Here is a 16505-nt window from a genome sequence, read left to right on the forward strand (position 1 = left end):
CTGCTTGAGCCCCATGGACTGAAATTAGGTCTGGTATGATCACTAGACTATAGGGAAAGGAATGCAGGACCAAAATAATAGCTGTCTGAGACAATGCGCTATTGGTCAGGGCCCTATCACCTGCCTCTGTCCGTGCCTGGGATTCCCTTCCCCTTTTATCTTCCTGAAAAAATTTCTAATTAACCTTGGAGAGCACGCTCAAATGAAATAGTATCTGAGAAGTACTCACTCTCCCTCCTCTCTCCCTCTTATGCCCCTATCCTCTAGCCCTTATCCCAGCTCCCTCCTCCCCATCCTGAGTCCTTCCTGTTCAGCTTTCAATCCACAGATCGAGGCACTGGGAACAGGAGAAAATAGTTGCTCCCCGATGCTCTGATTCCACTAATGAATTGACGGGCTCAGCACGTGGTCCTCTAATGTTGCTTCTGTTGATTTTCAACCACTTTTCCAGTTTGAAAATGAGATCATCTTGAAGCTGGACCATGAGGTGGAAGGAGGCCGGGGGGATGAGCAGTACATGCAGCTGCTGGAGTCCATGTAAGTACAAGATGCAGGATCAGGAAGCCTGCGAAGGGCCGGCCAAGGGTGGAAGGCTCTCAAAGCAGGGTATGGGGTTGCTGGTACTCCTGGGAGACCTTCCCTGGAAGCTGGTGGTACTGAAGAAACTGTCTGGGGAGGAAAGTTGACATTTCTCAGGAAGTACCTGTGCTTTGCTATTGATGGGGTGGGCTGCATAAAAAGAAATGTTGTATTGGAAAGAGAAAAGAACACAGTAGTGTGAAGACCGCCTCTTTGGATCTGAAGTGTGGCGTAATTACTGCCATTTTCCTTTTCGATTTTTGACAGGTTTGATTGTGAGCCAGCTCACATTGCGTGTATCTCTGGTCCAGGTTTACTGTCTTGGGTCCATGCATCACTAGGTGACCTCCTAAGCTCAGGGAAGTAAGCACATTGTCAGAGGATGCTGAGAAAAGCATCCTTGAGGGAGGTATAAGGCCTTCATTCAGTGTACCCTGCAAGACTCCAGTGGCCAAGTCTGGAGCAGACAGTGCAGAGGAAACAGCACTCAGCATGACTGGACTCAAAGTCAAGATGGTTTTATTTTGTTTTCCCAAATGTTAAGATATAATTCAGATACTGTGCTGTCTACCCATGCACTGCTCTAGTGTGTGGATTGAACTAAGCAACCACATAGCAATTAGAACATCTTTATTAACCTACTAAAGTAGCCCCGTTCTCCCCAGGCACACATGCCCTGTACACGTATGCATGCATGTAGCAATACACTCCCCTTTCCTAGCCCTGTGCAGCCATGACTGCTTTCTCACTCTGGATTTGTCTGTTACTGGCATCTCATAGTGTACAGTGCTTTGTGACCCACTGTTCATTCTTTTTCTTTTTTTAAAATAACCATCAGGTGGTTGTTTAGGCTGTATCTACTTCATTGGCTCTTAGATTGACTCTGTGAGTATAGTAATGGTACCTTAGTATAGGATTGCAAGGCCATAGGGTAATATCAGGGTAGAGACAGTTTGCTTTTTGAGGGGACAGCAGACACACAAAGGCACAGGCCCACATTTTTCTCCATTGGCCAAATAAGAGGCCAACAATATCTCCTCTTCCTGTATCACCTGTTAACATCCATCCTAGCAGTTATAGCCACCCTGCCAAGAACATGCAGAAGACTCTTGTGTTCTGATCTCCATTTCCACCGTGGCTGAGAATGTTGAACACTTTTCTGGGGCTTATCATCCACTTGTATCTTTTGGGGGGGGGGGAGTATTGCATTGAATCCTGGCTCCCCCACTTTGCAGCTGTATGACTCGAGGCAAATGGAACGACCCCTCCAGCCTCAGTATCCCCATTTCTAAAGTGGGAACAATAGGCTCCTGTGGTTATTTTGAAGCCAGAGTAATTAAGAAGCATCTGGCACACAGCAGGTACATGTTTAATGAATGCTTCAGTCCCTCGGCCTGGCTCCCAGTTCCTGTCATTGGCTGCTTCCTAATTGCCCTGCCTGAGAGGCCTTCTCTGGAGGCTTGGGAGAATGGTCAGGCAACCCAATTTCCTGTTCTCTGTGCTCACTGAGGCTCTGGTGTGGCTCTGTTTTTTGGACTCTTTCCTTAATCCTCTCTGAATATTTGCCTTTCTTAGCAAAGACAAACAAAAGGCTTTGCCCTGGCCCTTTGTCATGGTCCCTGCCCTGCACTGCCCAACATGGTCTACGCTCAGCAGTAACAGTGGAGACCCTGAAAGCATGGTCTCTCAGCTAGCCTTGGCTCTGCCTGATGCCTCATGCAGGTTTCCTATGCACCCATATTGCCTTGGCTCTGCCTGATGCCTCATGCAGGTTTCCTATGCACCCATATTGCAAACAGCTCCATTGGGAAAGGGTTGGTGGGACCACTGGAGAATATCTGACTCCTTAGGGGCAGAAGTCAGTGCTTATCTCAAAGTTCTGAGGGGGAGAATCTAAATATTGACCAGAAGCTGAACCCTGTTTGCTCTGGCAGTTTCCATTTCTATAAGCGGATGAAGCCCTGTGGCAGGCTTCAGACTACCAGCAGGGTTCACAAAAGTCTTCCTGAGTGATTCTTTATCAAAGGAGTCCTTAGCGAGGGGGAAATTAAAGGCAGCTCATTATTTTCCTCCAGAGATGGAGGTGTGAATGATTTTTTTTTTACACAAAATGAACTAGGCCAAATGCAAGAGTCACAGGAGTGGGGGTGGGGGGCTGCTCGGAATAGTCAGGGGCCCTGGGTCCTACTCTTTCTTCTGCCCCCCCACCCCTCAACCTCAGTTTCCTTACATGCAAATTAGAGGTTAATATATAGCCCACCCCTTATGTGCTATGTCAGGGCTGACTGGGAAGGTCTGTAGGGCTGACTGGGAAGGTCTGCAGGGCTGAGTGGGAAGGACTACAGGGTGCTTCTCACAATTGTTTTTCTTTCTTCATTTCTTTTAGTTTTATTTCATTAACATAGTTGCTGGTGCCTAGTATAAGCACAGGCGTATTAGCTTCTGTTCTTATTATCAACTAAGTGGAATATAATGTTGTCACTGGGAGCCCTAAGGCTACTGCCTTTCTCCAGTTGGGTCACCTCAGTTCCTGTGGCACTTCCCTCTAGTCCCTGATGTAGGGCCTGAGCTGGGTTAGAATCTCTCTAGACAGATCCAGTCTTCTGGTTCTGCGTAGAAGTTAGATGGTGCTTTTGTGACTAGAACAGGGCTTCCAGTCCTATGCCAGCTACAGTTTTGAACCAGGAAACAAGGCTTAGACATGGAATGAGTCTGAGTCTTAGTTCTCATGTGCCTTTGTACAGTTACAGTGCAGACTTACCAGCGCACTGCAGTCCTCCCTACCCTCAGAGCTCTCCTTCCACATTGGATGGAATAATACGACTCCTCTTTCTAGAGGCCTCCTATACTGAGTTCGAGTGGATAACTGCAGGGAGACTCCACTGGTTTAGTTCCCAAGGCCTTGGCTTGCAAAGGGTGATGTCAGCATCCTCCATCCACTGAGGCAAACATCGTCCGCATGGACCCACCATTCCCACAGCTTTCTTCTTGTCACTTAGGCTCTGCTGTAGGATTCAAGAAAGAGAGAGTTGTGTGACTTTGACAGAACAGCCATCAGAACCTAGGCCCAAAGGGTTCATATTTCGTTTATGGTTTGAAGGTCAACCTAGTGACTGCCTTAAGGAATTACAAGGGTTCAACAGGGTAAACAGTGAAAGGGGCTTAGCATAATGGCAGAAGAGCAGGCAAGTCCCAGTGTAGGTTTGCACACTATTACACACTGGAGTTCACTTTTTATCTCTCTGTCTCCCCTGCTGAACTAAGACCTCCAGGTGGCTTCATCTTGATGATCTCCAAACCCATATGTAGACACTACAGGTTGCTTGAGTGGGTAGATGGATAGGTGACAGCTAACTACCTAGTTCAATCCTCAACAGTGTGAGCAGCCTTCCTGCCTCACGCTAGAAGAATAAAGACACAAAAGCACTCAAGACAAATCTTTTAAACCCTTGTGTGTCTACAGGGTGGTTCAGCACCATGCAGCATTGGGAACTAGGCAGCAGGGTCTCAGACCCCAGCCCAGAGTCCCGAATCAGACTCAATTAGAAGAGTGCTCAGATAGTGTCCACCCAGGCTAAGTCTGCAAAGCCAGTCATAGAAATGGTTGCCAATGCCAGCTAAACACTAGAATCGCCTGGAGAGCCTCACGGCAAATCATTGCTGCCCCAGCCTCCAGAGGTTCTAAAGATGTGGCTTAGGCTGGGCATGGCTTTGTAAAATTTCCCCAGACATTCTAATGTGTTGCAGGACTGAGAACTCTTGATCTGGCCAAGCTTAAACCCAAGAAGGTCCTTTGTTTGAAATCCCACATCAAATGCTAGGCAGAGCCTGACTGAATTTTCATTAGGGTGAGGGACAGGGCTAGAAGTGGCTGTCTCAGAGAAGTAGGGACAGCTGCAGCAGAACCAGACTGGTGTAAATCACAGGCCATTTGCATTGCTTGTTGAGAGCCAGGAACAAATGCTACTCTTAGGGAAAGATGGATGTGTCTGATCATAGTCACAGTTTGAGATGTCACCTCCTTGCAGCCTGACATGGCCTCTGGAATGAAATGACCCTTCAAAGTCCTTGGTTTTCTTTTTTTTTTTTTTTTTTTCCTTTCTTTTCCTTTCTCCTAAGATCTCTTGGGAACTTGAACTGCCCAGAGGAATAACTTGGGAGCCATGAAACACCCAAGAATAGATGCAATGTCTGCAGAAAAAAATCTCTCCCCAAATTGAACAGTGACTGGCTTTACTCCTAAGATCTCCACTTTAACTTCCAGCTGACCTTTAACCTTTCTCTGCCCCAATTTCCTCTTCTAGAAACAGGGAGGAAGAATTTCTAGTTGTTGAAATTCCCCAAGGGGTCAACATAATGCCTGGCACCACACATGTGGTTAAGGTGAGCTTTCATTGCCCCAAGTTTAACTTACTCATCTCTCACCCCAATTTGCAAGGACAGGCATGGTTCTCTGCCTATTAGAGTCACTCTTTCTACTGCAGTATGCCTAGTACCATATTTATCAGCTGATAAGTATCTAAAATGGCAAGTTAATATTTTTATATTAATTTTATAGTTTTTTTTCAGCCAACACTCATATATTTGAGTAGAAAAACAGAACATCTAATCTCTCTCTCTCTCTTCTTTACATGGAAGGGGCCACAACTAAGTGGCTAATGTTTGTCCTTCCTGACCATATATTTTGTGACACCTTCTGAGTTTTACACACACGGTATGGAGACAGGGATGCCAGAGTCGGGCCACTGATATTTACCAAATGTGTGACCTTAAGCAAGTTAGGTGTGCCCTCTACCTGTGGAGAGGCTAGTAGGGGCGTTGTCCTACATGCCTGAAAGGCGTCTTCGGACTCATGTCAGGAGCCTAGAGTCTGGGAGCGTAGCTAAATGCATGCTGTCCCTTGCAGGGAAATTTGTGGGGTCTCCAACCTGTGGGGTCTCCAACCATCTCTAGCCAGTGCTCAACCAGAAACCATGCTGTCCTTCCCCAGTCCTACAGTTAGGTGACCTTGCCATCCCTTGGTATTCCCATGCATAGGGATCTCTTCTCAATAGACCATGATGAGGCATTAAAGGAGTTCTTCTTCCTATGATACTAAGGAGAGTACTTGGGACATGCTCAGCTCTGAAACAATCAATTAAATAAAAATAAAATGTTCGGGTACTTACGCATCTCATTTAACTGTGTATTTTATAGAGCATTTTATGTCATCGATTCATTTCCTAATACTTTAATGGCTTCGTAGAACCATGTTGTATGAAAATACATCAGTTCACTGAACCATTTTCTACTTGATGGACACTTTAGATGGTTCCAGCTCTTTTACTATCTTATACAATTTAAAACTCCTATAACTATACCCTGGCATAGTTCTAGAAGTACCTCTGTAGCACAGACTCCTATAGAGAAGATTCCATGAACTAGAGTTGTTGAATCGGAAGATACATACATATGAAACATTGCTAGATGTTGTAAGAATCACTACTCAGGATAGTTCTTCTGCTGTACTACTATTGCTGGCATAATTGCAACCATCTCCTGCCCCGCCCACACACTACTGGCCATATGGGAATATTTTCCATTTTTATTTTTCCCATTCTGGTAGTACAAGAATATTTGCTGTGCCGTATGGCTAGATTACTGTTTGGGTGAAGAAAATATGCCAACCATGCATGACTTTGGGTTCACTGGCCACTTGTGTAGTGTTGCCGCTGTCAACCAGTTTCCCAGTGTGAGCTCACCACCCTCTCTTTTCACAGACTGATAGAATGCATAGCAGAACACCCGACCATTGCTAAGTCGGTGGAGAACTTCGTGAGCTTGGTCAAAGGGCTGCTGGAGAAGTTGCTGGATTACCGAGGAGTGATGGCGGATGAAAGCAAAGACAACCGTATGAGCTGCACAGTGAACTTGCTGGTGAGTGACTGCCAGGTTCCCCGGGGACCAAGTTGGACTCATATCCTGCTGCAAGCTAAGCTTGGACCTCACTTCTGCTCTTGGGAGAGAAGCAAGGCTAACTGTTGTGGAACTTAGCTCAAAGACAGTTAAAATCTAGTGTCTGTGCTCTGTGTCTTGAGGTTTCCTGTGCCTCAGTTTCTTTATATATAAAGTGGGAGCTACAAAGATGTCCTTTAAGGACTTAATGCATCCATAGAAGAAAGATAGCAACAGCTAGCGTATTACATGTGCCACCTGGCTTTTCCAGAGCTCCAGAAATACAAGTTCTGCCCCTCAGGCTCTGTTGTGTCGCCTCTCCTATCGATGCGGACTCTTTTGTAACAGCTTAGATATTGCTATTGATTTTTCGGAATGCCAAAGGGACTTTAAATACCCTGACTACAGCAGAAAGGAATCCAATGCTAATAGTTCCACCAGGCCTGATTTACATAGAGAGCATGGGGAAGGGTTTTTCAGTTTCTCCCAAAGGAAGGTTGGAGTCGGTTGAAGAAACTGACCTTCATCAGCCAGATCAGAACATGCCTGTGACCAGAACAACCAAAACAGCAAGACAGGAGCAGTGTAAGGCTCTGCTGTCAAGAGAGCTCATGTCAATGAGCACTGCCATCCCCCTGCCTGCATGGCCTGGAACATGTCACCTGCCCTTCTCTAAGCCTCAGGAGTATGTGGATGCTCACACCCGCAAGTGGCTCTCAGACGGGCTCAAAATCTGTACGGATTTGTTTTAAATGATCACAAGACTAGGACTTTTTGTAGCAAGGAAACTACCAGGCCCCTAACTGGGAAAAGATGGCTCAGCAAATTCAGAGAGCTTGCTGCTCTTCTTGAAGATCCAAATTCAATTCCCGGCAGCTATGTCAGGCTGTACACAGCTGCTCTAGGGGATGTGACACCCTCTTGGCTTCCATGGGCACTGAGACACTTGTGGCATACACTCATACATAGAGACTCTTAAGTAAACAAACAAACAATCAAACAAACAACAAACAACTCTTAAGAACCAGGCCTACTGAAATGCATCTGTAATCCCAGAAGGCTAATGTGGGAAGATCATGCCTCTGGGACTAGCGTGGAGACTACCTCAAAAACCAATGATAACAAAAAAGCAAAATTTAAACAACAGCAACAGAAACAAACAAACAGACAAAAGCATCTAAGCTGGCACTGGAGTATCTCCCAGACACTGTCAAGTTTAAGTGCTTTAGCTGTGCAATAAAAAGCTTCAGAAGGTTCTGGGTGGTCAGAATTAGGGTGTGCTCTTAGGGGTCTACATTTAAGCCAGGTTGCCTTTCAAAGTAGACTGGCCTGGTCTTGACAGCCTGTGTCTCAGTCTGGCAAACAGCTCTCTGTATCCCCCTAACATGTGACGACTGAGACATTTGCTCTGTCCCTTTACAGTCAGGGAAGTGAATTGCAGAGCAAAGTCTCACAACGAGGCTATTGGGTACACTTGGCAAAGTGAACGTCTTGCTCCTTCTTGGGGTTCCTAGACAGTATATAGTGGTCTTTCTCTCAACTCCATCACATTCTCTTTCCCCAAAGTCCTGCAAAGAAAAGCACTCAATACCGTTTCTCCCCCTCTCTCTCCTAGAATTTCTACAAAGATAACAACCGGGAGGAGATGTACATAAGGTAAGAATTTTATCATAAAGCCTCTGCCTGCTTTGGTTCCTCTCTGCTCAGTATCTGTCACTGCCCATGCCACCTCTTGAGACCTGTCCTCTTAGCACCTGGCTTTTGGTGTTCTGATGCCTCTCAATTTCCCAGGACTTGGTGGCATCTTCTGTTCTCCCCCAGTCATCCCCACAGGATAGACTGGAGCTCTCAGATGGCCTGGGGTTCTCCTCTGTACATTTCTCTTAAATGATGTCATTTGAGCTGGGCATTTATTTGCTTCTACCATGGGGCAGCATGGGAAATCCCCTTTAGTCCAAGAACATGGTAAGCCCTTGGCTAGCTTGCTTTGAAGGGAAGAGAGGGGGATGGTGAGATGGCTTAGCAGGTAAGGGGCTTGCTTCCAAGCCCTTGAAGACCTGAGTTCAATCCCCAAGACCTCTGTAGGTGAAGGAAAGAACTGATTCTCTCAAGCTGTATCCTGACTTCCACACATGTACTGTGACATACAAACCCTTCTATGCATATATCATACACACACACAAATAGTTGATAGAATAAATAAATAAATAAATAAATACATAAATAAATAAAAGGGAGAAGAATATCACATGACATATGTCTCCTCTCTGCTGGGCATTTACTAGATTTTTAAGTTTATCATAAGAGGCTTTTCTGAGGACATTAGCCTGGACAAAACCAAACAAACAAACAAACTTCCTTTGCCAGTTTTCTCAGGATCTCATATTTTTCCTGCAAAAAACCCCACAAGTATATTACTGTTATTTTTTTACTCATTATAAAAATAACACATATTTTTCTTTATCAAAACAAAAAGCCTTATAAAATTCAGACTAGCAAAATAAAATATGAAATAAATCTCTAAAATACATACATATTTTAGGCGTTTTATGCTTATATATACATCTAATTCTGTGCATGCATTATTTCTGCAAACATGGAGTTTTAGTACTAATAATTTATTTCTCACTTCTTTTTACCTGACAAGATGTATTTCAGCATTACTTGTAATGAAACTATAAAATTTCCTTTCTAGAATACGCTGTCATTTACATAGCCAAACCTGTGCTGTTGAACAGGTCTGTTATTTCCAATTTTTTCTCCAATAAATAGCAACAACAGATTCTTGGCCACTGGCTTCTGTGCTCCTTCCTGTGATTCCACAGCCGCAGCGTGTTCTGTCAAAAGCTGAGCCTGTGCACCTAAACTGACTCTGAGTCTACCACTCTGTTTAGATTCTTACTTTACACTAGTCCAGTTGTGTGGAGAAAGTCATTCCACAGGCAATCCTGACCTTTGTGACACATGAACCTTTGGGGTCTCCAGGGCCAGAGAGGCCTTTTGGAATGAGTCATTCTGGATACTGTTGAGGGGTTTTTTTGGTACAAAACAAAACACTCAAATCATTCTGCCTTCTGCTTTGAGGGTGAGGATACAAGACTCTCCCTACATGCCCTGCATGCAGGCTTTCCTCTCTCCAAACTCTTTCCTCGTTTCTACTTCAGAAGCACAGATGGTAAGTCCCAGACCCCCACAGGCTTGGAGATTGGGGCCTGTGTTAATCTAGGAAAGCCGCCATATTGGCCTACTCGAGACGTCGTGATGTTCTGAAAGCCTGTTCTCTTTGGCAGGTATAGTGTTTAAAACACTTTTAATTGGTTGCCAACATTCTTACATCTAAAGACCTTGTAAAAAACCAACAGTTCTTTTTCCTGAAAAGCTCAGAAGTCACCATGACACTGTACCCTCATTCCACTCTGGCACTTGTCATCTCATTGGGTGTTGGTGGCCCTTTCAGACACAGCTGTGGTCATGTGATTCTCTGTTCCCTGTGGTACCTCGATCAAGCATACAAAGACATCTGACTCAGGAGCCCTGGTGGGCTCATTAAATTCCTTCCTTGGGGCTGTAGACCAGATGGTTAAGCCCACACATTAACAAAGGAGAGTAGAGGGGGGCCTTAGATGGTTCAGGAATTGAAATAGCATGGGAGATGTCTCCCTGAGACACTCTCCTGGATGTTGTTGAGCCAAGGGGGATCTAATGGGTGGTTGGTAGGGAAGCCAGGAGATAGGATTGAGCCCTGTTGGAAGAATGGGTGTTTCCAAATTCCAAACTTCACTGATGACTGTTACCAGCAGAGCCTTGTGGGTTGGGGGAGAGAGTGGACATCCATTGCTATGGCTATAAAAACAGCACTCTCTGGGGCTGGAGAGATGGCTCAGCAGTTAAGAGCACTGACTGCTCTTCCAGAGGACCCAAGTTCAATTCCCAGCACCCACATAGCAGCTTATAACTATAACTCCAAGATCTGATACCCTCACACAGACATACATACAGGCAAAACACCAGTGCACATAAAATAATTTGTGTGTGTGTGTGTGTGTGTGTGTGTGTGTAAACAGCTCCCTGCCTCACTTCCTCTCTCCCTCTCTCCCTCCCTCCCTCCCTCCCTCCTTCCCTCTGTCCTTCCTTCCCTCCTTCCCTCCTTCCTTCTCTCTTTGTTCTAACACAGGCCCCAGATTTTTCATCTTCAGTCAGTGCTGGCAGAATGAGTTGAATCTTTCTGACAGGGCTGCTCCTCCACTTCCCATCTACCCCAGCTCAACTGTCTGGCTAGAAATCTTTCTGAAACAACCTTGCATTAGTCAGCATTCCATCACTGTGACTGAATCTATGAGAACATGGACTTACCCTAAAGAAAGTTTCATATTTGACTCTCTGGTTCAGAAGCTTTGGTCCTCTGTTGCCTAGTACTGTAGGACCAATTATCAATAATTTATCAAAGCCCCCTCCCTTTGCTCTCGACTCTGTTCTTAGTTCCTTTCCTCAGGATTTTTCTCAGGGCTCAGAACTAAAACGTCAGTTGCAAGAAACAGGGGCTGGCAACGTCAGTGTGTCTGAATAGTAAAGTCTCTCTGTGGACAGCTCAGGGCCTCTCTAGCTTCTCTCTCTCTCTCTCCTGCTCTTCTTTTTTAAAATGCTTTCCCAGAGCATCTTAAAGAGGACAGGAGCATCCTTTTATGAATTGCATTCTCATGGATTCTTACAATGATTGAGCTGCTACTCAAGCTCACACCCCCACATCTATGTATTAGAATGTGACTCCTGACAAGCCGCTTGTGTTTCCTTCCTTTACTGTCACATCATACATATCACACTGGGCAGACCATTCTATAGCACCCTGAATTCTGGCCAGAATAGCCCCCTAACTTCCATGTTTTTGTTTATATCAGAATATGGATCTCTAATGGGCCCATCTCATAGGGTTGTCAAGAGGATTAGGTAATCCAAAGCATTTAAAACACCAAAGCTGGGCATCACAGCAGACACCTGTGATCCCAGAACATAGGGTGTCATAGGAGGATCATAGTTTGAAGCCAACCTGGCCTTCATAGTAAGTTCTAGGCTAGCCTAGGCTATATCTCAAGACATTGTTTCAAAAGTAAAAGGGGAGAAGCCACTTATCGTAGCACCTGGCATCACTTAATATAGTGCCTAGTGTCACTTAGCATAGGATTTGGTATCACTTGGCATAGTACCTGGCATCACTTAGCATAGCACCTGGTATCACTTAGCATAGTACCTGGCATATACTAAGGGTCCAACAAATACTAGATTTTATCTTATGTAGAAGGCTGGATGGCTGGACTGAAGAACTCCCTGTGCCCTATGCAAGAGTCCATTTGTTCTGCCTGGCTCCTTCCTGTTCATACCAGACACCTTATCACTACATCCTGTAACTCATCACATTTCTCCCTACATAGATACCTGTATAAACTGCGTGACCTTCACCTGGACTGTGACAACTACACAGAGGCTGCCTACACACTCCTCCTCCACACCTGGCTTCTCAAGGTACTGTCCCAGGAAGACATCCACGCTGAGATTCCCCACCGAGTCCTTACAGCAAGTTGAGGAGTTTTAAAAAGGATGAAAGAAAGAATCAAAAGAAGTTGGGAAAGAAAGTCAAGGGAGTTTTCCTTTTTTTTGGTGCTCCCCAGACTCCCTACCTGGCAGCAAACTTCTCTGTGCTGTTTCACCTGCTCCCAGTGGTACTGAGTACTCCCTCTACCTTTAATAACTGAAAGTGCCTAAGACTTCAATATCTTCAATATTATATAGCATCTAACATGTTGTCGAGGATGAATCATTAGCATGCTCACTGAGTTGCTTTCCGTGTCTAGCGGATGTTTCTGCAAAAGCATGAAATTCTTTCCCTTGTCTTTTGAAGCCCCGTGGCCATGTCTCATTAGGATTTAGAGAAAATCCCCAAAGTCCACACTGTGAAACCTCTAGAAAGCCAAAGTTGCCCAATTTAGCCAAAATCAGAGTCACTTCACAAATGGAAATCGTGGACAGCATCTGTCTGACCACAGACACCAGGACCCTGGAGAGGCCAGCAGAAGTGTCTGAGGCTTCATCTTGCTCCTCGTTGGAGATGCTCTCATAGTCTAGGGCCCCTGATTCATTTGCTCTGTCTTACATCATCAGAACCAGAGGGCAACCTCCAAGCACCCCAAGGACTCATACCCATGAGGGCATCTTCCCCATGGAACCCTGGGTTTTTAAAGATGAGCTGAGATAGGGAAAGGGAGATAGGACAGGACCTGGGCAGGGAGATTTCTGCCTTTCATCCTGGGAAGACTTCTGTCCTTGACTGTCACTTATCTCCGAATTGTTTCCCTGTATTCTCTCAACAGTGGTCAGATGAGCAGTGTGCATCCCAGGTCATGCAGACGGGCCAGCAGCACCCCCAGACCCATCGGCAGCTGAAGGAGACACTCTATGAGACCATTATAGGCTACTTTGACAAAGGAAAGGTAATTGGGGCCTGCCGTCCCCTCTCTGTGGGGACATTGGCCATTGGGAGGGACAGGTCTCTCCTGGGCTGTGTATTTAGTCTTCCTTTTCAACACCTGGACCACTGTGTTTGCTTTATCCAGCTTGGAGCATCCCCTCCACATCTGTTTACTGGCTGGTTGGATCTTCTCACTCTTCAGGGTTTTACTTAGATGTCACAAGAGCTTCCTCGACCACCCTCAGAAACCCTGCCCTGAGCCACCCTTCTCCTTTCTTCAAAGAAAAGTGCTATGCTGCTATTGATAATCCTCTCCTTACATGAGATTTATTTGCTTGCTCTCTGGCTCCTCACTATGGAGGACCTCAATTGCAAAGCTTTTGTCTCGTCCACTGCTGGATGCCTGGTAGCTAAAATAGAACCTTACACTCAGGAGCCCATCGATGATACAGGTTGGGTAAATGGGCAGATCCATGGGTGAAATTCTACAGCCACTGATCTCTTTGGCAAGGATTCTGGCAGGGTTGCCCAGGAGCTGAAGCAAACCAGCTGCTACCCAGCCCTGGCTTCCAGCAGACCTTGAGGCAGCTCCAGCCTGAAGGCTACCATCTGCCCTGTAGGCAACATAGTACACACAGTATACCTCCATGTCTGGGCATTTCATCGCTCCTGTCTAGTCACAGTTTTATTTGGCTCTTCTGATGTTCTAGTTCTCCTGCTACCATAGTGAAATACTAATAGTATCTGCTTCTTACTTGTAAGGTGAAAACTAGGTGGCGAAGGGTGGGGGTGGGGAATGTCATAGATGCCAGCATGGTAGCCAGTGGGCAGCAATGCCATCTTGTTAATGGCCACCATTGCTGCCTAACTAGGCCACTTCCTCCCTGAGGCCCTCCATAAGTCCTCTGGCTCACACATACCCCTGCCTCCCTGTGATTGGGAAGACCTCTCACCATCTATTGGGATACCTCTGCATTCTTGGTTTAGATTTGTCCTGCCTCTGCAGTTCATTGCCTCTGTCTTAGTCTGCTCTTCCCACTTTCCCCAGAATGATGACATGAGGTAATGTCTATGGAGGGCTTATAAATTTCTAAGGCTCAGCAGTTGGAAAAGCCTGTCCTAGAATTATAAGCCTCTTGAGGGCACAGTCTCTGCCATCTTTGAACCTCTAGTTCCACTAGCCATCAAATAAGAGCTTTCTATTTGTTTATTGCTGATTACATCAGTCCCACTGGAAGAGCCCCGCAAGGGGATATGGTTTGTCTCCAGCTTGGGCTTTGACTTAGCCACCCTGTGCTGAGCAGAAAGGAAGAAGACACAAGCATCCTGTGCTCAAAGCACTTACTGTCTTGTTGCTAAATCAGACAAGTCAGTTATTGTCGAATTTTGCATGTTTTCTTTTGGTATTGTCCAATAATGAGATGGGGACAGAGGAACATGGTGGTACCTGGGAGTATAGAGGAGGCAGCAGATGATACAGCTCACCCAGAAAATCCTGGTCATGGAAGCTTGTACAATAAAACCTAAACTCTTTAGCTCCCCCCAGCTTTCCTTTCCTACACACACACACACACACACACACACACACACACACACACACATACAGACACAGGCCTTCACTCCATAATCCTGCCTTGACACCACTTGATATGGTGCCTCCCCAAACTCAACAGTTTCAGGCAATCCCCTTTGCCTCACCTCTGATGTTTGTGAGAGCAAAAATAGTCTCTCTTTCCCATCTTTGACTGCTCAGATGGATGGATGTCCTTGCACTAGCCCAAGAACCCAGTTACTTACTCTATAACCAGTGTATAAAGCTAGTGAGATCAGTGCGTGCCAGAGGTCCCAGAGCACTGGAGGAAATGCTGGGTGTCTGACTACTGCCCTGCCCCCTCCTAGCCTCTTAGCACATGGAGACTCCATTGTTTCTTCCTGTTCCTATACTGGTGAGAAGCTAGAAAACACACACACACACACACACACACACACACACACACACACACACACACGCATCCTTTTGTGTCCAACAGCCCTCTGGCCCAGCCAGGTTCATTGCCCAACCTTCTTGTTCAGGGTGAAGCTTGTAGACTGGGGTCCTCCCGGCACATAAAGCATTTTTATGCTGCTCACTAAGCTGTCTTGGGTTTACTGCCGTGGCTCCTCTACTCCACGCTTGGTTTTATTTATGTCTATGCTTGGATGCAGAGAGCACTTTCCTTAAGAAGCTCACGATGAATTTTGGCAGCCTTCACTCTCGCCTCCCCTGCCTCCCCACGCTTCTCCATTTAGGTGCATTTTCTGTTTTAAACACAGCGTGGAATGGGAATGGGGGTCCTCTGAGACTGTCAAGCTCCAGCCAGCTCTGTTTCTCCCCACGCCTGGCTGCAGAGTGCACGGATGCCTCTGTAGTCCGAGTTGGGGAACAATCTCAGTGTTGGCTTAAAGTCAAGCAGCAAAGAAGAAGCTTCTGTGTCTGGGGTCCATATTTTCTGTTTATTTTAAAAACAGAGAAGACCCACTTGGAAAGGTTTAATGATGTTCTAATACTCCCGTACATGCTTACCCCTCAGTGCTGCTCCCCGATTAACTCCCACAATTCCATTACCCCACTAAGAACTGGCATAGGAGATTGCAAGTTGAATATTGGGATTTAATTCCATCCCCAGAAATGCTCTGTCCTCAGGCCATTTGTTTACTTCCCTGGGAACCATTCCTCTCTAGCAAAGGGTTCCCTGCCTAACACCTCCCCTGCCCAACCTGCACTCTGGGCTGGCGGGAGACTCAGGGATTGAGCCTAAATCGCCAAGTACTTACAAAGCTTCAAATGGAGTCAACTGGGGTTGACCTCCAGGCCCATGAACTTCCATTTCTCACCTAGAATATAGGCATGATGTTAGTGACCTCTCTCCAGGTACTTAGGAAGAATCAGAACACATGGGAACAGCCCACTCCATTATTCATTAAAGGAGCGGGCTGGGAAGCCAGGGAAAAGTTGTACTATTGCCAAGTCACAGGCTCACTCTGTGTGAGCACTAGGTAAGAAGGTGTCTGCGGTGCAACCCTAGGGGGTGACGGCAAGGCTCAAGTCCCTTCTTCAGCCAAGGCTCTGAAAAGCTGAGCCACCGCTAACCACTGTCTCTGTGATGATCCTGTAGATGTGGGAGGAGGCCATCAGCCTGTGCAAGGAGCTGGCGGAACAATATGAGATAGAGATCTTTGACTATGAGCTGCTCAGCCAGAACCTGGTAAGGCTCCCCTCACCCCTGGAAAGCCACACACAATGCTCACTCAGCTCAGAGACAGACAGAGAAAAGTGAGGCCCTTGAGTTAGGGAGACAGAAGGATGGAGAAGGGCCTGATGAGGTCGCGGTGAACGCCACCCTTCCATAGTTAGATGGAGCACCAGCTGCCGCAGCTGCTGCACTCCCAGTAAATGCTCTGTTGCATTTGCAGTAAAGGTTTCACAAATCACCAAACCAATTAAATAAAAGCGCAACTTTGTGCTTTTCGGTGAACAGATAAATCACATTAA

The 16505-nt window shown here is 46.2% G+C and overlaps 1 protein-coding gene across 1 annotated transcript in view; it reads left to right on the forward strand.

Annotated features, from left to right (window-relative positions):
- Dock2 (dedicator of cytokinesis 2) overlaps positions 1–16505 on the forward strand; it is a 409472-nt gene that overhangs the window by 363969 nt on the left and 28998 nt on the right. The window contains exons 34-39 of the mRNA XM_034506657.2: positions 452–537; positions 6339–6495; positions 8129–8169; positions 11940–12030; positions 12876–12995; positions 16129–16218. Coding sequence (XP_034362548.1) covers positions 452–537; positions 6339–6495; positions 8129–8169; positions 11940–12030; positions 12876–12995; positions 16129–16218 — 585 coding nt within the window. The remainder of the gene's footprint in view (positions 1–451; positions 538–6338; positions 6496–8128; positions 8170–11939; positions 12031–12875; positions 12996–16128; positions 16219–16505) is intronic.

This window comes from Arvicanthis niloticus, chromosome 6 (assembly GCF_011762505.2).
Source record: "Arvicanthis niloticus isolate mArvNil1 chromosome 6, mArvNil1.pat.X, whole genome shotgun sequence".
In the NCBI taxonomy this organism is placed as follows: domain Eukaryota; kingdom Metazoa; phylum Chordata; class Mammalia; order Rodentia; family Muridae; genus Arvicanthis; species Arvicanthis niloticus.